A 22,889-nucleotide genomic window follows, 5' to 3' on the forward strand; every position below is an offset into this window, starting at 1 on the left:
CTGGCCGCCTGACAGTGGGATCTTGGGGAGGGCAGAGTAACCGTAAGCAACCCTTTTGTTGCCGGCTGTTTAGGGTTAACTACCTTATGATACTGATGCCCAGGGACGCATTTCGAGCGTCTAACTTGGTGGTGTTCGGACTTGTGCTCGAGTCGCCGGCTATCGCGGTGGCTACCGGAAAAAGTCTAGGGCAACGACTCGTGCCATGCAACGAAATAGCTCGGGGCGACGTCGGGCGCGGGACCTTGCGATGGCTCGGCGCAATGCAGGGGGAGATCTCGCCGACTGAGAGGCTCTCGTGCCCCGAACCAAGCACATGCCAAGTACGCTACGGCTTCATGCGAACGGGTCCATCTCCACATCTCCCTTAGCCTAAATGCCATGTCCCGAGATCCGGGGAGTGATTCTCCGCCATTTTATGGAAATCCGGGGAATGAGCTTCCATAGTGGATCTTTCCACGAACAAGAGCCGCCCTTGCGAGCGCCGAGAACCCGGTTAGAGCAGCTGCCTTGCATGCTCCCGATCGCCAACTCAACGACATTCCTCTAAATTGGGGTTGCCTCAATGAGAAAACGGTCAACGAGATGCCACTGTCACCTACCTAAACCAGAGCCCTCTGGGCCTTAGAAGTGCAAATGTTTCTTACCCCTGGTCCAGCGCCGGAGAAAAGATGTGGGCTTGTCGATTACAAAGACTTCTTCCCTTTCCCCTCATCCCTGCTCTCGCGAGTGTGCTCGCTCTAGCCGCACGGGAACGCCGGCCACAAGCGCGCTTAACCGACTTCTTTATCCTTATCTAGTCTCCTCGGTTGCTCGCCAAGGGAGCCAGTTGTTATAAATACCACAGAAGGGAGCAGAGAAGGCGGGGACTCTTCATGCTTGGAGGGCAGGGTATCATGTGGGCACCACGATTCAACGCCAAACAAAGCCCCTTCATGATACCTAGGGACGTGCCAAGTACATATCCCCATTTTTTGATTTAGCCAGAATCTGGGTTCACTCCCATAGGCGCGGGAAACGATTGCAAGCTATGGCGTTAGGAAACAACAGCCTCAGACGTCGATGTGGTTGAATATATAAAGCAGTAGAGTTTCCCAGAGACGTCCTCCTAACTTCCCTCACACTGCAGCCTCAGTCTCAAGCATCGCGGTCTACTGCTACTATCAAGCACAGCTTCTTCATCATGGTGTCTTTCAAGTCTCTCCTTGTGGCTGCTGCCACGGTGACTTCGGTCCTCAGTGCTCCCTTCGACTTCGTCGAGCGCGACAATGGCAACTCGACCGACGTCCTCGAGAGGCGCCAGGTGACGCCAAACTCGCAGGGCACCCACAATGGATACTTCTATTCGTGGTGGTCCGATGGAGGCGGCCAGGTCACCTACACCATGGGTGCCGGCAGCCGGTACCAGGTCAGCTGGAGAAACACTGGCAACTTTGTCGGTGGCAAGGGCTGGAACCCCGGTAACGGCCGGTAAGACTTATGAAATTTATGCTGCGGGACCACCCAGCCTGTTCTGAGTTTGACTCGTTCTAACTCTTACTCTAGGACCATCAACTACGGCGGTGCCTTCAACCCGAGCGGCAACGGATACCTCGCCGTCTACGGCTGGACTCGCAACCCTCTCGTCGAGTACTACGTCATTGAGTCTTACGGCACCTACAACCCCAGCGACGGAGCGCAGTACAAGGGTCAGGTTCAGACTGACGGCGGTACCTACAACATCTACGTCTCCACTCGCTACAACCAGCCCTCAATCGACGGTACCCGGACCTTCCAGCAGTACTGGTCCGTCCGCACCTCCAAGCGCGTCGGAGGCTCCGTCACCATGCAGAACCACTTCAACGCCTGGGCTCGTGTTGGTCTGAACCTTGGACAGCACGATTACCAGATCGTTGCCACCGAGGGGTACCAGAGCAGCGGTTCTTCCGACATTTACGTGCAAACCCACTAGTCAGTCTCCCCAATTCTGATGTGCGACCCTACAAAACGTGGACGAGCTGACAAATTCAGAACGTTAGACGTTTTCGATCGCCGAACGGAAAAGGCTTTGTCGGTCTGCTCCGGCGGGCAGTTAGTAGGTGATCCCGGACATGAGGGAACGGTAAACTTATGGACCCCGGGTGCACACAGCGGATTCGGATACAGCAAGCAAGGTTCATAGTTCGAAGATGTGAATTGTCGCCCTTGAGGCAGCTCCATTCCAGACAATAAAAAAACTTTGTCTCGCCCTGAACCTGAACACCGCCAACGTAATGTAGAATATGCAAACCGAGATTGCGCTCCCGACCAACCATGATTATGTCCCTGGCCTGGATGACTTCCTTACCAGACCGCTTGGCCGGCCAACACTCTCAACGCGGAATCCAATCTGCTCCATCCGTAGGATATCAAGAATCCCCCTCCCGTCGAGCACCCAATGCGGTTGCTTCATGTCGTAGTAAATTCTCGTCCAGTCGAGCCGGGCCTTACGAACGGGGCCGTCATGCTTCTCGGTTCCGGAACTCGCCGTTGCAATACCGGAGTCTTCCGTCTGGCACTCGGGACAATCCTCATCGCAAGGTGGCATGGGGTTAAGGACCCCCAGGTAGTCGTCGACATCGTCGGTTAAGACTTGATTTGGCGTGCCCTCGGTTCCACCAGTTCCGCTCTCCATATCCACGGGGCCATTCTTGAATTCGTCAAACTCGGTTGTGATGAGCACGGCGTCGGATCCATGGCAGGCCGCATACACATCCGTGTGAACAGTTACGGGGCCACCATTGTGTTGAAGCACGTCCGACCCAGCGAAGTGTCCGATCTGTTCGGCTATTAGCGTTGGCGTGCACAGCGGGTCGTAGATGGCGATCTCTTTCGGGCCCTCCTTTTCCAGCGCCCGAATGATATCCATCGCGGGTGATTCGCGAGTATCGTTTGTGTCTTTCTTAAAGGCAAAGCCAAGCACTGTCACCTTCTTGCCCGTCAACGTGTTGTTCAGACACCGGAGCACCCGCGCCACGAGGCGGTTTCTGGCAAACTCGTTCATCTCGACCACGGCCAGCCAGTATCTCGCAACCTCGGGGAGTACCAGAGTTTCGGCTAGGTAAACCAAACTCAGGACATCCTTCTTCAAGCAGCTTCCGCCAAAGCCAATACCGGCCTTGAGGAACTTGCTGCCGATGCGAGGATCCGCTCCAACCGCGCGAGCCACCTCGTCAATGTCTGCCCCCGTCGCGTCGCACACGGCAGCGATGGAATTGATGCTGCTGATGCGCTGAGCGAGCATTGAGTTCGCTACTAGCTTCGCCAATTCGGAGCTGAAGAGATTGGTAGTGATGATGCGCGCGGGAGGAATCCAACTCGCGTAAACGGACGCTAGGGCGGCGGCAGCTTGGTTCCCGGCGGTGGTATTGTTGGATCCGATGAGGATGCGATCGGCGTACAGGAGGTCTTTAATAGCAGTCCCGGCCGCGAGGAACTCTGGGTTGCTGAGAACTTGAAATTGGACTCCCGGTCGGTGCATCGCAAGCTGCCTCGAGTGTTAGATGAAGGGAAGTCTCTTCAGTGTCATCTCCATCGTCATCTCGACAACCGGGAGGAGATCAAGAGAGGGCCTTACCATGTCCTGCACGAGTTGCGCTGTCCGACAAGGGACTGTCGACTTCTCGACAATGATGGCGCCTGGGCTCGCGTGCCTGGCGACCAAAGCCGTGACGGCTTCAAACGCGGCCATGTTAGTCGCGGACCCTGCTCCGTTTCCGCGTCCCTTGGTCGGAGTATTAACCGCGATGAGAACCACGTCGGCTTCGCTCACGCACTGGGCCACGTCGGTCGTGAAGATCAAGTTTGGCTGCCTGGGGGTATCGCTCTTGATCGGCAACCCCGTGCGCACTCCGCCATAGTTGCCAAAGGAAACGGCTTTGCCGCGAGAGGTATCTCGCTCGCCGGGCTTGGTAAGCTCGCTGTTCATCCCACACCCCACCGACCCGTCTCGCACAACCCGCAAGATGTCATTCAAGCCCGGCTCGTAGATCGGGGGGTGTCTTGAATTCCATCTTCGAATACGGGCCTCATCCTTGTCCACGACGGTGACTCGGATATCGGGGTTGTGCAGCGCAATAACTGCCGCGGTCGGCCCGCCTATCTCAAATCGTCAGTCGCTCTTTTCGACCGGCCGTGTTCACGAGGGTAAGGTTGCGATGCCCAAGACGAACTCACCAACGAAGCCGGCCCCGATGCAACAGATATTACGGACAGCTGGGGCTGCAGCTGCAATGGCCGCAGAAAGGGAACTGACGTTAAGATAGCCAGCATCGTCTTGGGGACGGAGGTTGGGGCTAAACGAAGAGCTTCCGTCAGGTGTAGTTGGTGCTGTAGAATCGTCTAGAGTCGTGATATCCTCGGCGTCAAGCACCGGGAACGGGGATGGCGTTGTAGGCGTCAGGGGTATCATGACTGCGGTAGTTCCAGTCGGCCTCATCCATGAACTGGATGAGCAGATGAGTGCGTATACCTGATGCGATAAGGGAGAGGCTGGGAAATTGTGGCAGGAGGGGATCCAAAGGGACTAATACACCCTAGCCATGATAAAAAGATTATCCTGGTCGCTTGCGACAGACTCGCATATCCCGAGATCGGCCGAGAAGAAGGATTTCCGCCCGCGACCGTTCGCCTTATCTCCCGCATCACATACTGTGTACATGTACATACCTTGCGGGCACCGTGCTGAGCCGGTCATGGGAGCCCGCTCCGCACCCAGAGCATGTGAGGAAGTGGCTCGTGTCATTGAGTTCCAATGTGCCTGACCAATTCCCCCCAGGGGTGGGAAGATCATGTGTCGTAACGAGTCGAACTGGTAGATCCAACTGTATGGTCATGGACGTGCACGTTGCCGAAAAGGCGCTTGCTTATTCGCGCATCAAGTCGCGGGTTTAAGGTACTTTATTTTTTAGGTTGCCTCGGGACTAAGCTTCTCGCAGATCAAGGGTTCAACCGTGCATCTCAACGAGCAGTTAACACACGTTCCCCCGGTTTCCGTCTCGGGAGAGGGTCCATCTCCCGGGGCCCATGTGGATGCAACATGACTTGCCATTGGACAAGCTCACCTAGGTAATTCCTCAGATGCCATTCCAAAAATGCCCATGTGCAAGAGTTCACCTTTTGTCTGGTCCCTTGCATCATTCACTGTATATTCGGTATCATTGAGCTGTTTTCCCGCTAGCTAGGTATTAGGCGGAAAAGATCTTGTCCCGTCAACAACCACAACCCCCCCGACTTACAGTCCGTATTCACCATCTTGACTCTTTGACTCTCACCACGGAATACGGATGGTCTGATATAGTACGATATTCACAGTGCATACCTGTCACACCATGGACGCTGCCCCATTCTCAACATTTCCGGATGCACTTCGGGGCAAACGGATCCTACTATGCACCGAATCTTTTGGTCCTGTGAACGGCGTTTCCAGGACCACCATGATGCTAGTCAACCACCTTCGAACAAACGGCGCAAACGTCGTTGTGGTTGCTCCTCACACCGCGGAATCAACATTCGTGCCAAAAGCACTTGTCGGCGCACAAACCTCGGGCCAGAGACCTGAGATCATCAGGATCCACGGCTATCCGTTACCGTTTAATCCAGAGCTGTCCATTGTCTATCCAGCCAGACTCTCCACTCTTTATAGAAAGTCCTTTGGTTCCGCGCCTGACCTGATCTACTTGGCCTCGCCTGCATCGTTGGGGTTCCAGGTAATGCTTCAACTGAGACAGCAGCCAGCACAAAGGCAAATCCCCATCATCTGCAACTTTCAAACCGACCTCGCAGGCTACTGCGCCATCCTTTTCCCCTGGCCGCTTAGCAACTTGGCCGTTCTTGCATTTGCTGGGGTGCAGAGTTTTCTCTTCAACCACAAGAGCGTCCAGACCATCTTCTATCCAAGTCGCTTCGTGCGACGATATCTGGAGGAGCAACGCGTACAAAGCGACAAGCTGGAGGTTTTGCAACGTGGGGTGGACACGGAGCTGTTCCATCCGGCCCGACGCAGCAACAAACTAAGAGAGGAGATCGCACCAGCCGGCGAGGTCGTCTTGATCTGCGTTTCTCGTCTAGCCGGCGAGAAGGGGTTCGGATTCCTTGCCGACGCGGCGAGGGCGTTGGATGCACGTGGCCTCAAGTTCAAGCTGTACATTGTCGGGGGGAACCGCAATGCGGCGGTCGAGGCCGAGATCAAGGATTCCTTCGGGCCGTTATCGACAGGCCGAGGGACCGTCATCTTTGCGGGGTTCCGCGTTGGCGAAGCGCTCGCTGCTGCCTACGCGTCGGCGGACATTTTCTTACATTGCTCCACCACTGAAACCTTCGGCCTCGTGGTTCTCGAATCTATGGCCAGTGGGGTGCCCGTCGTGGCACGAGACGAAGGCGGCCCCAGCGACATTGTGCGAGACGGAGAGACCGGGTACCTGACGCCGCCGGCTGACTTGACGGCCTTTGTGGATCGAGTCATGGCTCTAGCCAAGGACACCGGCCTACGTGAGAAATTGGGGAGAAATGCACGAGCACAGGCTGAGCAGGCGACATGGGAGAGGATCAATAATAAAGTTGCCTGGCGGATGGTGGAAACCATTGCTAAGACTCAGAAAGGGAGAGCCCAGGCTGGGTTGCCGCAAAACCACAGCTCCCAGGCACAGGCAGAAGAGGGTCTCGAAGCAACAGCGACGACGCCATTGCTAAAGCGGTCCATGCCGACAAACATCTTGCAAGCTCAACTTGCCAATGCGCGGCTTGCGGCTGGGATGGTCGCCATCTCCCTGACTTGGGTCGTTGTAGGGGCATATTTAGTCTTCATTAAAGTCGGCTTCTGGGTCAAGGCCGCCTCGACGCGCTGTTTGCCCCGGTATGGAACATGATTGCGAGGGAACGCATTCGTCTCTATGTGACCATCATGTGTTTAGGGGAATGTATTTAGACCTGCGCGAGCTTAACTGTAGTAGAGTTCAGGACCCCCACACCCTAGTACCTGACTAATTAACTCAGCCTTTATAACACTTGGTGATATGGGTTTAATTACCAACGAGGACTAATGGCATGGCCAGTCATCCGACATCTCGGCCGTGTCAAGACCCATAGCTGCAATCCCATCCCGACTACTATCACCACAACAAGTTAGTTGGGATGAATCGTGGACCACATGGCCTTGGCTTGTGCTGACGGTGGCATGATTCAATCTTTCATCTCGTTTCAGAATGCGCCAACTCTTAAGTGGGCACCGTACCTAATGACTGTTACAATACTCAAAACCCACCGACCAAATCCCTTCTTGGCTTCGTACCAGCCTCTGCCCTCTGTGCTAATTCCTGATCATATGACCGTGACAAGTTCTTGCAAAGCATCAATACTGGCATGTAGTGCGGTTGATTTAAGCTAGGTGGTTCACCAAAGTACCTACGCGCTAGTGCTGAATTCCCGCGCTGGGAAACTGGCAATATTTAGGTAACGTTGAGTAATATGCCGGGTCCCGTCCTCAAGTGCCAGACGAAGGACACGCCAAACGGAACAACTTTCATTCAGCCCCTACATCTAACCTTCTACGTCGAACATGTTTGAAGTAGGTGGAGGCTATCAAGAGGGACAAGGTCACCATCCGTTATGTCGACTTTGTGTTTATCTCTGTCGAGACGTTATGTTCCATGGCTTTCGAGGACTCCGAAATCCACTCGTCTCAACGACGAGATGGGTCTTTGCGTTTTATTTTGACCCAAATTGGACTGCCCATCGTGATGCCTGGCTACTGTTTCACTTTGCGTATCGGTTGCCTAGCCATATCTCTCTGCCTTGTGCTCTCAATGCTGAGAGTGTGGGTCCAGCCCACCTTAGGCTCCGAATACACCAGATTATCAGGTTCAGCCATGCCTATTGATGATTGCCAGTTTCAGGCTGGCCTGAATGAGTTTGAAAGGGCATAGGTTGAAAGGTAAACCTACCTTACTGGGTAACCCGAGAGGTATAACTTCGAAGCAGGTATCTACCTAATTAACTACTTATATAGCCTTGAATCCCCATCTATCCTACCGACCTTCGAATCTCACCAGACAAAGACATTTCCACAACTATAAACACACATTTATACTCACAAATCTACACAAACACCTAACTACTCACACCCGACATACATCAACCTTCAGCCAACATGCCCCAGGGACAACAAATCAACCCCCCCAATGCTACAGTCCTCGTTGGGGCAATGGCAAAGATTGTCGAGAGAAGGACTAAAACGAAGCAGAACATTGAAAAAACTAAAAAGGAGCTCGAAAAGATGACACAAAAGAGTAAGCCGCTCATATTGTTGCAACGAAGTGACGTATTTTAGCTGACCTCGTCAACCCTAGATGCCCCTCAAGTTGAAAGGGACCGGAACGCGGCCAAGATCCGAAAGCTCGAGGGAGAACTAGCGGGATGGCCTGCTACCTATGAGACCGAGTTGAAACGGTGGCTCCTTGCGCAGGAGTCTGTTGCGAATGGGTGAGTTTAACGGCTGATAGGAATAGCGTATGCTACTGGTGCGTCCAGATGTTAACCGCTATCGTATTTTAGGAAGATTGGGTCTACTTTACCCCAGGAGCTCAAGAACGAGATTTCCAAGCACCTCCAGACTACTCGTATCAAACAGATCGAACAGGAGGTCCTGGGCAGGAAATAGGTATTCCGGTTAGGAGAACGAGGATCTGGAACTCTCAGTATTGGTTGGGAGATGAGTGAAGCCAGTGTTTTGGAAAGCTGCAATGTAGGGTGTTCAATCGTTTGCGTTGTAGGTGACCTGGAGGGCTTGCTTGGGTTGATGGAGTGAAAGGCGTCATATGCGGGACATATACCGAATTCCGTCGTCATCCCAGCCTGTACACAAATGGATTAAATAAACACATTTCCCGCTATCCATATCCTCCGGTTCCTTGCTGGGAGTAATGGGGAGTTGCCTGGTGCCGCAAGAGAGGGGCAAGGCTTCTCGGCACGTCGCCGAATTCTCAAGTCGACAACCTGCTACGCTTTCCAGGGTGCGTTGCGGCCACCAAGTTCACTATAGTGAAGGCACTAGGTCGATAACACAATATCTTGGGCCACCTCCCCTGAAAATCCCCTCTTTCCCCTCAGCCCGACCAGACCGCAGGCCCTGGAGGCCGGTAGTCGAAAAGTTTGAAGCCTTCTTCCGGCCCACTCCCAGAAAGAAATTGGTTCTCCGGAATCAGGATTCCTGACGATAACAAGGACACACAGTTTAGCATACTTCAGCATTTCAAAACGGTACTGTCTATGGTGGTTGTCAAGCAAAGGAAAGAGCTGCTTACCAGGCTGATCGACCACGTACGTCCCTGGGAACCTTGCAAATTCTGTGGGTGTCCCTCCGCCGGGGCCCATAATGTTCACATGTGCGCAATGCACATACCACTGGGTGTAGTTGCGTGTACTAGTGGGCATGAACTGCTCAATTCGCAACAAATACTTCCCCGGTGGCGTCGTTTCCGGGATAGTAAAATTGAACTTGTGGTAACCTGATTAGCCGAGCTTCTCTTGAGATGTGCAATCGGGATAACCAAAAGAACATACGTCGGATCCTTTCCAAAGTAACCACTTGTTGCTGGCCACCGGACCGCCATACGCAATCTTGAACCAGTCACCATCTCCCCGGTAATGCTCCAAGTCGTCATCGGGGGCCCGTGACAGGTAAATCATGCCAGGGCCGGGGTGCCAGAAGTATCCGTATTTCCCGTTGCCATCTGTCGAGACGCGGAAGCCGACTTCAGAGCCAGCTAGAACATCTGCAGTCTCGGTTGTAGCCGCCCAGTAAAACGCGTTTCTATCGCAGGTAATGTTCGTGCTGTCGACTTCCATGATTGGCGGCGTTTTGGGAAACTGGCTTCCCTCCCACTCCACTGGGTCGTACGCAAAAATAGGAGATACGTAACTAAAGTACCGACGATGTTAGAGGAAACATGTTGTTGACTTGGTACTTGGGTAGATAGATGGACCAGACATACCGGACATATTTCCATTCTGGTGACTCAGTGCCATTCACCAACAGAATTCCTGTAAGTTCTTGAAAAAGTTCAGTTAGGGATGCTCTAAGGGCATGATAGTATCGCTTACGGTGACAAGATACTCCTGAGATAAAAATGGCACCAAGAGCTGTAGCGAGGGAGAGCATCATCGTGGGTCAGTCAGTGCGTACGCAGGCGGCGAGAGAATGGTTGGGGAGGGGTATCTATCCTGTTAACCCTATTCTATTACATGGGACTCAGGCACTATTAAATAAGGAGCAATGCTCTGATGGCTGTGTCACATACTGGCCAACGTCAAGGAGACTACTAATTTGTTCCCGTGTCTGCAGAAGGATCAGAGGATTCTGGCTTAATATGGGCTGTGTAGAATTGGATGGACGCTCCCCTCTGATAGGGTTGCAGTTGACACTGCGGCTCGGGGGCGGCCTTCAACAATTGGAGTGCCGTTCCAAATGCATCACGGTAGAGGAGGGGGGTAATATAGACATAGAAGAAGGCCTCCTTCGGTGACAGAGCTGGCTGCGCTCTTGCTTAATATATTGCCGCTGGCTGCTGTGATCCTACCGGTATCTCCGCCTCCGTTTACCTTTCCTGAATTCATGCAAGGGCGGGAAACAGAATCGATTTCTCACCTGGTTTCAGTGACTTGTCTTCAAGCAACCCACCCGAGAACGTGGCTTCCATTCCTATTCGAACAACGGAGCCAACATCGAACAGTCAAACTCGTCGGCAGTTCACCACTCTTAAAAAAACAATCGCTGACCCGAAATGTAATAAATCGAGAAAGTAGAAGAAGCCAAAGATATTAGATATTCGGTATTAATGTACTAAGAAATGAACAGTGTTAACTTCTGAGAGGAGATTGTAAACAGTTACACACCTAACCTCACCAAGACGGGAGCAACCCTAGCCTTGGTCCCATACATGATACTACCTACCTACTCAGGTTCTACCTCATCAGTGTTAGCAGGAACCCGATTCAACACAGCGTTAGCACTTTAACTGGCAATTCCCGAGGTAGCCAGTAATTACAAGCTCTAGCCCTGACAAGCTCCTGACCGTTTTCCTTGTCTCCAGTTCCTCTTAGAAATGTCACTTGATAGGTACCTACACAGGACTATCACTTTGAATAACTGCAATATATCAAATGCTTGACACCATTACGTAGGGAGTTAATCACGGGCGCCAGAGGGGTTAGATATGAAGTAACCTTTCTCAATGCAACTTTACTCGCCAAATAGGAGAATCTCTTTTCACCATTTCCCCTGCTATATGTAGGTAATCACCCATACTCCTGCATGGAGGTACCAAGGTTTGTTCGCCATCTTGGACTTCAAAGTAGCCGTTCCATTGCGCTGTCAGTCTCAAGTCTTTGTAAAGAACGACCAAATCTCCCCGGGAACCCAAGAGTTCGCGCCGCTCTCAGGCCCATTGTCCACCGCACCGGGCCAGTGACCACCATCGTGAGCAATCCAGGTCACAGGGTAGCCAGCCTTGCACCCAGTGTACTCGGTTTTGGTGTGTGTTCTGCTGCCCTGCGCCGGCTCCGGCGCGTTTGTCGTTGCACAGCCATTATTCTTTACAAAGCGGTCACGCAGGCCACGCCCCCCTGCGATGTTCAGAGTGCCGTCGCTGATTCCGTGGATCCCGAGGTATGCGACGGGATCGTTACCTCCATCACATCCAGAAAGCTGGCCTCCGGCAATGACAGCAACGCCCTTGAAATTTTTGGCTCGCGCGCATGCAATGGCGTAGGTCATGGCGCCTCCGTATGAGAAGCCGACGCTGAAACGCTGTTGCTGGTCGACACAAAGTGCGTCTTCGATATACTTGGACATGGCGTCGACAAATGCAATGTCCTCGCCTCCCGAGTTGGCCCAACCGTTGTTGATACCCTGTGGTGCCACGAGGATGGCCGTCTCACCAGCCTTCCGTTGCATGCCGTAATACGACCACAATTCCTTGTCGGTACCGCCACTCGAAACGTCTTGCATGGTCCCCCCAACCCAGTGGAAGGCAAAGATGAGCTTGTACGGCTTGCTCTGGTCATAGTTGTTCGGGACACGTACGATGAACTGTCGTTGCTTGCCATTCACCGTGACCGATTTCGTGCCCGAGGAAAATGGGGTCTTGCCGCATCCTGAGGAAGAGGTTGCGGCCACAGCCCGTTCGATGATGTTGCTGGAATCGGGTCGTGTACTGGCCGGGGAAGCGTGTACCAGGGCCGACGAGGCGGCCAGGAGCCAGAGTGAAAGGGAGTGGTGAGGGAGCATGGTGCCGGCCTTTGCTTGTCATAAGTTCCAGGGGCAGGCCTGAACAAACCGAAGCAATGCCAGCTTAATATACTTATCAAGCAGACTCCGTCATCCGTATTAGTGTTCAAGCACCACATCCTCACGCCGCGAATGGCTCTCGGAGCTTTAGGAGAAAAGCGTTTCCGTCGGAGCCTTGCTGTCGACTCCCAATGGAGCGCCGGAGGGCAGTGACCTGAAGAATATGGCAAGCTTGGCACTTGTCGTTGGATCTGATTTGAGCGCATCTTGCTGAAATATGGTGATTCAGGGAAGTTGAAACCTGGAACATGGGGTACAATCATTTACCACCCTTGATACGTGGAAATGACAACCCTATTACAGTTGGTTGGTGCATGCGCTCCTATAGCGACACTGCCGACGAACCAAATCCGCCCTGGATCTGGGTCCGATTGCCGACTTGGGAGCCGAGACGGATGATCATGGTTGTCTCACGCTTAACCGAGATGCGCATGTAACCTTGTTCTCCCAGCGTCAGTGAATATGATCTCTGATCTCCTTTTCCCTCACATGGATCCGGAGTATTCAAGATTTACATCACAGGTTCGATGTCGAAAGGTTGACTGTGCTTCTTCCCCGAGCCTTTGTGCAATATCCACGGTTGTACATACATGTATCTACAGCAGTGTCCCCGTTTCTGATAGCTCACCAGCTAACACTAGTATTGTCTTCAATAATCATCGCCGCTGCCTTTTCAGCAATGGCATACACCGTTGCCTGCAGATGTGCGCTGATTTGCAACGGCATCACGCTGGCATCGACAACCCGTAACCCTTTGACCCCATAGACACGAAGTCTTTCATCGACAACCCCTCCAGCTGATCCCGCATTCCCTCCCATGGCGCAAGTTCCAACGGGGTGCCAATCTGTTGTTGCGACACGCCTCAACCACGAGCGAAGACCCTCGTCGGTCTCCGTTTCAGCTAGCGACGGTTGCACTTGCGCCTGGATGATGGATGCCAGCGGCTGAGCCGACCAGATCTTTTCGGCGAACCGATGGGCCCGGAGCGCAATCTCCAAGTCCAAATGGCCCTCCCTGCCGCTGAAATACTGGGGGTCAATGGCGAGGTGCGGCCTTGGGTTGCTGTCTCTGACTGGAGGTTGGATGTGAACGCTTCCCTTTGAGAATGGGTACTGCAAAATCTGCAGCAAGCTCCCGTACTTTTTCCCGTTTGCATTCATAGGAGGCTTGTCAATACCCCAGTTACCCAAGTCAAAGATGAATTCGACGTGTCCCAGCATATTGGACCGGCTCTGAAAGCGGCGGCGAAGCAAGCGGTCGCGTTCTGCTGTTGCGCTACCTGAAGTGTCTGCCGCACCCGAAGAAAGCAGCGTATTCAGAGCGTCTGGTTGGATAAACCGGGCAGCCGGAATGTATGAGACAGAGACAGGGAGAACGGTTAACGGGCCGGTCCTCGTTTCGGCGTACTCCCGGCAGGCTGCAGCAAGAACCGAGTCGATCCGCAGATCATCAGGATTAGCCAAGCTTGGGTCGACTTCGAAGACAGATGTTGTGGCTTTATTTTGGTGGGTATTAGCTGCACCTCAACAGGCATAGATTGTAACTGTCATGGAACACAGTGACTTACTCAAATGGTCCTGGAGGTTCTCGCCCACGTTTGGGTTATCGACCTTCACATTGACCCCGGCGGCGGAGAGGACGGCGCTGCCGCCGATACCGGATAACTCCAGAATCTGGGGGGACTGTACGGAGCCGGCAGAAACAATGACTTCTCGGGAAGCAAAAGCAGAAAATTCTGCGCCGCCGTGGGAAAACCGGACGCCCTCGGCTTTCCAGGGGTTAGGGGCATTTCCATCCCTGGCCAACAACACCTCGCGGACCTCGGCCGCTGTCAAGAGAAACAAGTTTGGCCGAGACGACACCGGTTTGTAATACGCTGTTGCAGCGTATGATCTTGTGATATCCCGGGGATCGACAGAGACAACACTAGTCCAACATCCGGTATTGCTGCCCGCGAGGTGGCTGTGATTGGTCTCGACGCCGAGCGAGTTCATGGTACGGTGCCAAAGTTTGTGAGATGCGGTAAACTCACGCGGGTAGGAGACCTGGACAGGACCGCTGTGCCCAACGTCTCCATCGTGGAGCGACACGGGGGTTTCTTTTTGGACGCTGTCACTCGGCTCGTGGAAAGATTCACTTTTCTTGAAGAACGGTCTGTACTGTTTTAGCCTGAGTTCTATCCACGCTGTGCGGGTGCGTGGGGCTCAGGGGGAGTGCATTCTGATGGGGAAGGTGGTCCGAAATAGCTCACAGGAGGTCGTCCCATCCCCAACCCGGGTTACCAAGGTCCCGCCAGTCGTCATAGTCCTGACGTGCGGCACGGTTCCAGGTCATGTAATTCAGGGCGCTGGAACCCCCAAGAACCTTTCCACGGGCCCATGGCAATGTTCTCCCGCCCAGAGACTTCTGCGGCACCGTCTCGAATCCCCAGTCCAAAGGGGTACCAAGTGCCCGACCAGCTAGCCCAGGAAGTTCCACGGCGTTATCACCAACTGCCGGCGACCCAGCTTCAAGGACGCCGACCGTAAAACCTGAGTGCTCGGACAGCCTGGCAGCCACAGCTAGACCGGCGGTCCCACCACCAACAATGATGAAATCGAATGCCCTTTTTGCAAAGTCCTCAGGCGCAAGTTGTGGACAATCCATGATTCCCCAAGTTGGAACAACCAATGGATGAAATGGTAGAGATGGGCTAAACTGCGGTGTCGCCAAAATGAGAGACTCCAGTCGGCGCTAGGGCTCACTTTGGCTGGTGGCGGGATCAACGAACAATAAACACCTTTTATTGAGCCTCTTTCGAATAAGCAGACGGTTGCCCTGCTCACCTCATGCGATATTAGTGGGTTCCCGACACCGCTACAGCCACAGAGAGCATGAAGCATGCGGGGTTTCCACGAGCAATGTTCGACCCCAGCTCCCATGGGCCCAATCAGACCCTGCGTTAACACTTTGCGTACCCTCCCGACTTCGGGTCGTCGCTTACGGCTGTTACACAGCATGAGATAGGCTTATGCACGGGCCTTGATCCCAAGCGGTTGCGTCCTTGTGGCAAATGTGAAAGGTTTAGGGGTCCTAGCTCCCCGCGTCAAGTCATGGTAGTGTACCACAGTAGGTCCTTTGCGGAGCATGAACCGGCGGGGCGGTGTGCCCTTGCGGGATGCCGCACGACTTCCCAATACATGTAGGTACTTCGGAAGCATGTATGTACAGCTCAAGTCATGAAGTTCAGGGTCACCTCTGCCCCCAACTATCCTCCCAAGACATATTTGCCTTGGCCGACAGACTTGAACCAAAGATCAAGATAGAAGTAGGGCGAGACAACCTACCTGACCTCACGATGGCGACACCGACTTCCGACCTCGAAAAGGGCGAGAATGCCGTTGCTACGACTGTTCCGATGACCGAAGTCACATCAACCTCGACATCGGTCGCGGTAATTCCACCACCACCCAACAGGCGATTCCCTATGCTTGACACACTCCGCCGTATCAATAACTGGATTGAAGGCTTATCCGGCTTTGAAGCACGCGGCATTACGCGCGTTCTCCCACAAGAACGAAAGCCAGCATCGACACTGGCTGACCTCCAAGTCTTCATTCTCTGGTTCGGAGCCAACATTTCCGCCAACAACATGACGACCGGCCTCTTTGGCCCGCTGGTATTTAACCTGGGATTCCGAGACAGCGTCTTGTGCGCCATCTTTGGCTGTTTTCTGGGCTGCGCATCCACGGGATACATGGCCATGTGGGGACCATGCAGCGGGAACCGGACAATGGTAGTGCTGCGGTTCTTCATGGGTTACTGGCCCTCCAAGTTGCCGTGCTTTCTGAACATTGTCCTCATGGTGGGGTACATCACGCTCAATATGATCATCTCGGGCCAGATCCTGTCAGCCGTGAGCGGTGGGATCATGTCGATATCCGTTGGCATTGTTGTGGTCGCCTTCGTGTGTTGGATCGTTGCCGTTTTTGGCATGTTTATCTTCCATACCTACGAGAGGTAAGTGATAATAGCTCCAGACGAGCTCCCAGTTTGGGCCCCTACAGACACATGCTATCCTCCGAAATGCACCGTACCATTGTACATGATCCCACGCAGCGTTCCTGACTTTAAAACCTCCTATAGATACGCATGGATCCCCCAGATTCTGGCCTTGTTCGTCTTGTTCGGCTGTGCTGGGCCGCACTTCGACTCGACGCTCCAATCCACCGGTGATGCGGCCACTCTTGCAGCCAACCGACTCTCCTTTTTATCCTTGTGCTTTTATGTACCCAACTCATGGGCTGCCGCCGCTTCGGACTTCTACGTCTATTATCCCGAGACTACTTCCAAACTCAAGATATTCTTGCTCACGCTCGCCGGCCTGTTCTTCTCGTTTACGTTGGTCTATCTCCTTGGGATTGGACTCGGATCGGGGGTTGCTTCCCGCACAACATGGGCCGAGGCATTCGCCATCTCTCTAGGCTCTTTGATTGTGGAGGCGTTCGACGGCTTGGCCGGCTTTGGGAAGCTCTGCAGTGTCATCATCGCCTTGGGCATCATCGCCAACAGCATCCCAGGGGCTTACTCGGCCGCCCTGGGAGTGCAGGTTCTGGGACGGTACGGCAAAGCCGTGCCGCGATGGGCGTGGACATGTTTCGTTGTTATTGTTGCCCTTGTTCTCGCTTTGGCAGGACGGGATAACCTCCTCGTCATCTTTGGCAACTTCCTTGCTCTGATGGGATACTGGGTTGAGATCATGATTGTTATTGTTATTGAGGAGCATGTATTGTTTCGACGGAACCGTGGGTTCGACTGGTCAATGTGGGAGAGGAAACAGTACCTGCCTGTCGGCATCTCGGCCCTCCTCGCGTTTCTCCTGGGATGGGTGGGTGCCATTCTCGGCATGTATCAAGCATGGTACGTTGGGCCCTTGGCGCAGAAAGCCGGCATGAGTGATATTGGGCTTTGGGTAGGTTGCGGATTTGCTATCGTGTCGTACCCGCCAATGCGATGGTGGGAACTGAAGATCGTGGGCAGGTAGTTGAAAACTTGAGCATGATGGATTGGGCAGGGGGTTAATTTCGGGTCACCGCGTCGAGATGAAAGAGCAGATCATTTATGAGCTTGTTGGAGACCGGACACCAATGATCGAAGGCTAGAAAAGATTATGATATTCGGTCCCAGCCCTCAAGTCTCCCTCCCCGGTGCGAAGATTGCTGGCCGTCTTGATGGTATCAAACAACCATTTTAACACCCTCCTTCATTACAATTCCATGGCCTTTTGAAGTCCCGGTCGGCGTTGTTTCCAGTCATCGACAGTGATAAAGTGTATAACTGCCGCCTTTTCCCCCTGGATCTCAAACTTCACCTCCCGTATCCGCATATCCGCAGGCACTTGCATGCTGTCTGCCGCAATCGAGTCAGCAGCCTGCTCCTCCAGTCGTATGGTTTCAGCGGCGATTTGCCCCGCCAATTTCGCGTCCCACAGTCCTTCCCGTCGTGTGCAGGACATGAGCAGTTCCGTGGCTCGCCATCGGAGGCGAGAGTTGCGGCATCGAGCGGCAACCATATGGAGGGCCCTAATGTAGCCCAGACCCGATGAGCATGAATACGGGCTCCCGGATTCTTCGTCTTTCTTCACCAAGGCCTCGCAATGTCGCAACATCTCTTCGTAATGAGCCTCCCAGTCGTCGTAGACCGTCTCGCGCTCGCCGGGTCGGAAAATGTCGATCCGCAACCAAATCGCAATCATTAAGTGGTAAACGCGCAAGATGGAGGTTCCTTCTCGATCTTGTGAATGTCCTGTCGCGGAAAGGGTTTGTGCTAGGACATCCAAGGCGTTTTGGCTGCTCTCCAACGCTTGGCACAATTCTCGGTGCCGGGCCACTGTTTCCTGGAGTCCTTCTGCCAAAGACGACGAGAGAAACTCACTGGCCTGTAGGTAGGCCATCGTGTTATTGAGTAGGGCCTCGACGTACGAATGGGCGTCTTGAACCGAGTGGAAAACAGTTGCCGGTTTCACATCGGTCACCAAGATATCAGGGGAACCTGCTTCCAGGTAGGTGTCGTTTACAATGCCACGAAGCTGGCCGTAAACGGCGGCGAGAAGTGAGCGGAGGCGTGAAATCGGGACAGGGTACCCAGGGCTCACGGCATCACCAGGTTTCTGAGTCAACGCTGCCGAACGCTCAAAGTCTTGCAAGAGCTTCGCCGCAGACCGGACGTGCTGGATGGCTTCGGCGTGGTTTCCGCGGATGCTCGCGAGGTAGATGAACAGCAGAGACGCTGTGAGAATGCAGGAAGTGGCCTCGGTTGATGGTGGGTTAGTGGCCCGACTGAGGACGGTAAGTTGCCGAATAGATTGGTTGCATTGCTGCAGGGTGAACTCTGGCTCTTGGCCGAGTGAACCGGTCTCGAAAGCTTCGTATGCAGACCCGATGGCGATGACGAGATGTCGAACCGGCGGATAATGAATTGCGGCCTGCAGCACCTCCCGTCCCCAGAACGACGAGTTGAAGTACCCGCTCAGGGGTTTGCACGCCCGAGACTGAAAGTAGAAGAAGCTTCTTCTCTCGGCAGGGGAGGCAAAGAGCACTGCGTGGGACTCGGGGCTAGCATCCACGGTCGTCAGAGCGGTCTGTCGATCTTGGGGGTAGCCATCGCACTCGCGGCCGGAGGCGGTGCAACGGCGACAATGCGGTTTTTCTTCGTCGCATTTTACTTTTCGCTTCCTAATTAATGCACACAAATGTTAGCCTCAAGCAAGCATGGCTCCAGTCCAGTCAACATGGCCCAGTGACAGCCAGTGCCACGGTCCGCGGACGGTGCCGACCCCGGGCCGCACCTACTTGCACGTCAGGCATCCTGTTTTGACCTTGCTGTAAAATTTAACGGTGCGCTGAACCTTATTAGGTTCCATCCTAGCGTTTGTCTGACCGCTTGAGCCTGATCGGGGTGGACCGTCAGGGGACGGACGAGGACTCAGAGACTTCCTGTGTGCTACGTTCGGATTAAAAACGTGACTTTCGCGAGACACCAGCGAGACTCGGATGAATAACGTGACTTTGCGAGACACCAGCGCAGGCAGCTAAACTTACTGGCGTGAGACTGGGGCGCAGACTACCTAATTTGATAGTACAGGGGCCGGGAGAGGGGCGAATGAAAACAGGCGCCCAGCCACTCAGCCAGGGGCTGCAAACCTGGTAGACTCGACAACTGGGTTAATGAATGAGTTGAAGGAATGCTGTTCCATAAATACCGAATCAAACACCTATCCGAACGTCATCGGCAGCCTGGGATTCTCGATACATGTCTGAATAGGCTGAATACACGTAGGTACCTAGACATAATCCTAGAGTCTATCTATTCTCGTCCGCTTGGGGATTATAAAGGCTGGCTGTCTGCATGTATTAATGAGATTAGAGAATTTGAGAAGCAACCGACAACAACCGACAGCAACCGCCAAGAAGTGGGATAATAAAGGGGCCGGATCTACGCTTATATCCAATCCCACGACGACGCGTCACAGCTGCCCCTGAGTCACAATGGCGCTGTCCTTGTGGACTCTTACGCTTGTGGCCATTATCAGTCTGCTAGCCGCCGGGGTAAATTCCATAACTGTCTCGCCGCGTCTCGACCCTGTCCACCATCAAACTGTTGCATCGTTCCTCGACCCACGGATCAGCCTGACTTACAAACGGGTGGGTGTCCTGTCTCATAGACATGATTAACTTTGGAGCACAAAGACAGTGCGAGCTAACTTGCTGAATTGAAGACCAGGATTTGCGAAACTACTCCGGGAGTCAAGTCCTACAGCGGTTACATCAACTTCCCTGCGAACACGACTGAAGGGCGGCCCTACGATATTCACACCTTCTTCTGGTTCTTCGAAGCTCGAAATCATGCAAGCAGAGCCCCGTTGTCCTTGTGGCTTCAGGGAGGTCCTGGGGCTCCCTCTACGCCGAGTGCTGTCGGAGGGACTGGGCCATGTTACGTTGCCGACAACTCTCGCGACACAACGCTCAACCCATGGTCACTCAACAACGAGGTGAACCTTCTCTACATTGACCAGCCCGTCCAAGTAGGGTTTTCCTATGACAAACTGGTCAATGGAACTATCGACGAAACCTTATTACCATACGTGGTGTCACCTCTACCCAGTGACGCACAGGTTCCCGAGCTGAACTCGACTTTCCTTCACGGCACCTTTTCATCGCAAGATCCGATGTCAGCTCCGAACACAACTTCTACGGCAGCATTGGCCGCGTGGCACTTTATGCAGATATGGATGAAACAGTAATGAATGCCCTCGTTGCTTCGCTCCGCCCAAAACAGGCCCTCACTGACTCTGCCTTATCCACAGCTTTCCCAAATACGAGCCCCAAGACAACAAAGTCAGCATCTGGGGCGAATCATATGGTGGACATTACGGCCCTACCTTCGCCAACTTCTTTGCTGAGAAAAGCAAGGATATGGCATCTGGCTCACATTCCGACACTGCCCCTATTCCCCTTCAAATCGGTACTGTGGGCATCATCAACGGCTGCATCGACATCATTACACAAATGCCCTCCTATCCGCATATGGCATACAACAACACGTACGGCATTCAAGTCATCAACGAGACGGAGTACAATGATGCAATGGACAGCTTCCCCGAATGCCGCAGCCGGGTTGAGGCTTGCCGATCCCTCGCCGAGACACAAGATCCAACCGGACTCGGCAACGTGGAGGAAATCAACATGGCGTGCAGTGACGCTTACAACTTTTGCTTTGCAAAGATGTCGGGATGGGTAGAGAGCCGCGGTGTAAGTGTTTCCCAGTTTGACCCTTGAATTTCCACGGCTTTGTCACTAACTACAAACGCAGAGGAACGTTTTCGACATCACTGCCTTGATGCCCCATTCATTCCCGCCCAGATATGCGGGTGGGTTCCTCAACTCTGAAAAGGTTCAGCGCGAGTTAGGAGTCCCGCTCAACATTACCGGTCTTTCAACGGCAGTATTCAGTGGTCAGTTGAGAACCTACATACCCATTGATTCCGTTCAACTTAGCAACCCCCGCTGATATCAAAGTGCCAATTAGCATTTATGTCAACTGGCGATTTTGTTTTGGGACAAAACCTCGACATCCTTGGCAAGCTTTTGGACCAAGGGGTAAAAGTTGCCCTCGTGTACGGTGACCGCGATTATCAGTGCAACTGTAAGTCCAGTAGCTTTAACACGGGTTCTTCAGTCCATCTGACTTCTCTTCAGGGTACGGCGGAGAGCAGATCAGCTTGGCGATCCAGTCGAAGTTGAGCAGCAAGTTCCACGAAGCTGGCTACACAAAAATTCAGACCAACAAGAACGATGTTGGAGGATACGTTCGACAACATGGGAACCTGTCCTTCTCTCGTGTCTTTCAAGCTGGGCACGAAGGTAGCTTCTTTAAAGCCTGCGGACATGATCGGTTTCCGTACTAGTAATGCTGACTGTTGTGATTGTAGCCCCTTGGTACCAGCCCGAAACCACATACCAGATCTTCAACAGAGTCATGTTCGACAAAGACGTTGCGGCAGGGCAGAAGTCCACTTCGCACGACGGATACTCAACCGACGGCCCCGACAACGTCTTCGACATCACAAGCGCAGTCCCTTCGCATCCCGTGTCGGAATGCTATCTCTGGAATATTTTCCAGACTTGCACAGAGTTGCAAACCGACTTATTGCGGAACGGTACTGCAATCCTCAAGGACTTCATCATGATTGGGTACCATGCGGCGGATGGGACGATTCACTATTATTAGGGGAGATGGGTAATAGGCATCATGTAAATAGTGTAGGTAGCTAATAATAGAGCACGGGGTAGTTTGTTTGCACGGCTCCATCATTCCTTGCTGCTTCGGAAAACATTGAAACGTACACAACACCGAACCGCCGCTGAAACACTGCAAGGTTTGGCTGCATTGGGCCCTGGATTCCCAGCATAACTGATATGTGTGAAGCTCGGTATCGTGGAGGATAGACCACCCATGTGATGAGCTAGCAGCAGGGTTCGGGCAATATTAACATGGAGAGAGTGAATCGCATTGACTAACGCCAGTGCCTGCTCTCATGCGCAGATGCACAGCATAGACCGTAAACGCGCATTCGTTTTATGACATTTCAAAACGTAGGTGGTTTTGCCTACCTACAGATGATGAAGGATGGCAATCCCGAACATCTGCGTCTTAAACCCGTGACGGTGCGAGGGAATGCATTTCATGCTCAGGGCAAGAACAGTTCGCGGACACGAATCACACCGACATTGCAGCCCCTTTTTCTCTGCCACAACCACCTCCCAAGAACGCGACTGTCACTTCAAACGTCATCGGGCCAAAAGAAGAGGCCCAGGGCTGCTGTGACACGCGGCAACGGGACGGGAGCGGGACGGCATTGGGCCAGCGGACAGCAATTGGGGGTCTTCGGCCAAGCCGACGTAGCAGTGCCGAGGTTCCACACGATCCACAGAGTCGGGATTGATCAGAAGCCGGGCTCCGAATCCCGGCGCCACCCAGGTCGGCCCT

General features: G+C 53.5%; 8 protein-coding genes across 8 annotated transcripts; 4 read left to right on the forward strand and 4 right to left on the reverse strand.

Annotated features, from left to right (window-relative positions):
- The first annotated feature begins 856 nt into the window (after positions 1-856).
- On the forward strand, positions 857-2,169 carry F5144DRAFT_531765 (concanavalin A-like lectin/glucanase domain-containing protein). The gene is made up of 3 exons (XM_066786946.1): positions 857-1,470; positions 1,546-1,950; positions 2,011-2,169. Coding segments are annotated over exons 1-3 (693 nt in total). The 5' UTR covers positions 857-1,183; the 3' UTR covers positions 2,012-2,169.
- Positions 2,011-4,558, reverse strand: F5144DRAFT_213218 (uncharacterized protein). The gene is made up of 3 exons (XM_066783066.1): positions 4,195-4,558; positions 3,596-4,116; positions 2,011-3,505 (listed from the first exon to the last, which is right to left on the reverse strand). The coding sequence occupies exons 1-3, from the start codon at positions 4,454-4,456 to the stop codon at positions 2,297-2,299; spliced, it is 1,992 nt and encodes a 663-aa protein (XP_066642388.1). The 5' UTR covers positions 4,457-4,558; the 3' UTR covers positions 2,011-2,296.
- A 411-nt stretch (positions 4,559-4,969) lies between these two features.
- On the forward strand, positions 4,970-7,011 carry F5144DRAFT_570491 (uncharacterized protein). The gene has a single exon (XM_066788771.1). The coding sequence runs from the start codon at positions 5,349-5,351 to the stop codon at positions 6,882-6,884; it is 1,536 nt and encodes a 511-aa protein (XP_066642389.1). The 5' UTR covers positions 4,970-5,348; the 3' UTR covers positions 6,885-7,011.
- A 1,063-nt stretch (positions 7,012-8,074) lies between these two features.
- F5144DRAFT_647673 (uncharacterized protein) lies at positions 8,075-8,674 on the forward strand (the record flags this gene model as incomplete). The annotated part of the gene is made up of 3 exons (XM_066792929.1): positions 8,075-8,303; positions 8,364-8,496; positions 8,569-8,674. The coding sequence occupies exons 1-3, from the start codon at positions 8,165-8,167 to the stop codon at positions 8,672-8,674; spliced, it is 378 nt and encodes a 125-aa protein (XP_066642390.1). The 5' UTR covers positions 8,075-8,164.
- Positions 8,675-9,119: 445 nt separating this feature from the next.
- Positions 9,120-10,177, reverse strand: F5144DRAFT_490583 (glycosyl hydrolase family 61-domain-containing protein; the record flags this gene model as incomplete). The annotated part of the gene is made up of 5 exons (XM_066785804.1): positions 9,120-9,223; positions 9,318-9,510; positions 9,577-9,934; positions 10,008-10,065; positions 10,117-10,177. The coding sequence occupies 5 exons, from the start codon at positions 10,175-10,177 to the stop codon at positions 9,120-9,122; spliced, it is 774 nt and encodes a 257-aa protein (XP_066642391.1).
- Positions 10,178-11,392: 1,215 nt separating this feature from the next.
- On the reverse strand, positions 11,393-16,157 carry F5144DRAFT_592307 (uncharacterized protein; the record flags this gene model as incomplete). The annotated part of the gene is made up of 8 exons (XM_066790352.1): positions 11,393-12,310; positions 12,427-12,602; position 12,998; positions 13,052-13,884; positions 14,020-14,516; positions 14,614-15,054; positions 15,379-15,404; positions 15,699-16,157. The coding sequence occupies 8 exons, from the start codon at positions 16,155-16,157 to the stop codon at positions 11,393-11,395; spliced, it is 3,351 nt and encodes a 1,116-aa protein (XP_066642392.1).
- Positions 16,158-18,167: 2,010 nt separating this feature from the next.
- F5144DRAFT_592309 (uncharacterized protein) lies at positions 18,168-19,263 on the reverse strand (the record flags this gene model as incomplete). Its single annotated transcript, XM_066790353.1, has 3 exons — positions 18,168-18,279; positions 18,485-19,075; positions 19,193-19,263. 3 exons carry the CDS (start codon positions 19,261-19,263, stop codon positions 18,168-18,170), a joined length of 774 nt encoding a protein of 257 aa, XP_066642393.1.
- A 263-nt stretch (positions 19,264-19,526) lies between these two features.
- On the forward strand, positions 19,527-22,183 carry F5144DRAFT_531780 (Alpha/Beta hydrolase protein). Its single transcript, XM_066786947.1, has 8 exons — positions 19,527-19,675; positions 19,767-20,044; positions 20,119-20,639; positions 20,707-21,151; positions 21,213-21,354; positions 21,429-21,545; positions 21,599-21,763; positions 21,832-22,183. The coding sequence occupies exons 2-8, from the start codon at positions 19,889-19,891 to the stop codon at positions 22,128-22,130; spliced, it is 1,845 nt and encodes a 614-aa protein (XP_066642394.1). The 5' UTR covers positions 19,527-19,675; positions 19,767-19,888; the 3' UTR covers positions 22,131-22,183.
- Positions 22,184-22,889: the final 706 nt, after the last annotated feature.

The sequence above is a fragment of the Chaetomium tenue genome (assembly GCF_020726465.1).
Source record: "Chaetomium tenue strain MPI-SDFR-AT-0079 chromosome Unknown F5144scaffold_4, whole genome shotgun sequence".
NCBI lineage: Eukaryota > Fungi > Ascomycota > Sordariomycetes > Sordariales > Chaetomiaceae > Chaetomium > Chaetomium tenue.

Bases quoted from the DNA above. Each gene is read 5' to 3' on its own strand.
- F5144DRAFT_213218 (XM_066783066.1), bottom strand. From the start codon at position 4,456: ATGAGGCCGACTGGAACTACCGCAGTCATGATACCCCTGACGCCTACA. The intron at 4,117-4,194 runs GTGAGTTCGTCT...GATTTGAGATAG, and splicing joins CATCGGGGCCGGCTTCGTTG to GCGGGCCGACCGCGGCAGTT. The intron at 3,506-3,595 runs GTAAGGCCCTCT...CACTCGAGGCAG, and splicing joins CGCAACTCGTGCAGGACATG to CTTGCGATGCACCGACCGGG.
- F5144DRAFT_570491 (XM_066788771.1), top strand. From the start codon at position 5,349: ATGGACGCTGCCCCATTCTCAACATTTCCGGATGCACTTCGGGGCAAA.
- F5144DRAFT_531780 (XM_066786947.1), top strand. From the start codon at position 19,889: ATGGCGCTGTCCTTGTGGACTCTTACGCTTGTGGCCATTATCAGTCTG. The intron at 21,152-21,212 runs GTAAGTGTTTCC...CTACAAACGCAG, and splicing joins GATGGGTAGAGAGCCGCGGT to AGGAACGTTTTCGACATCAC. The intron at 21,764-21,831 runs GTAGCTTCTTTA...TTGTGATTGTAG, and splicing joins CTTTCAAGCTGGGCACGAAG to CCCCTTGGTACCAGCCCGAA.
- F5144DRAFT_531765 (XM_066786946.1), top strand. From the start codon at position 1,184: ATGGTGTCTTTCAAGTCTCTCCTTGTGGCTGCTGCCACGGTGACTTCG. The intron at 1,471-1,545 runs GTAAGACTTATG...CTCTTACTCTAG, and splicing joins TGGAACCCCGGTAACGGCCG to GACCATCAACTACGGCGGTG.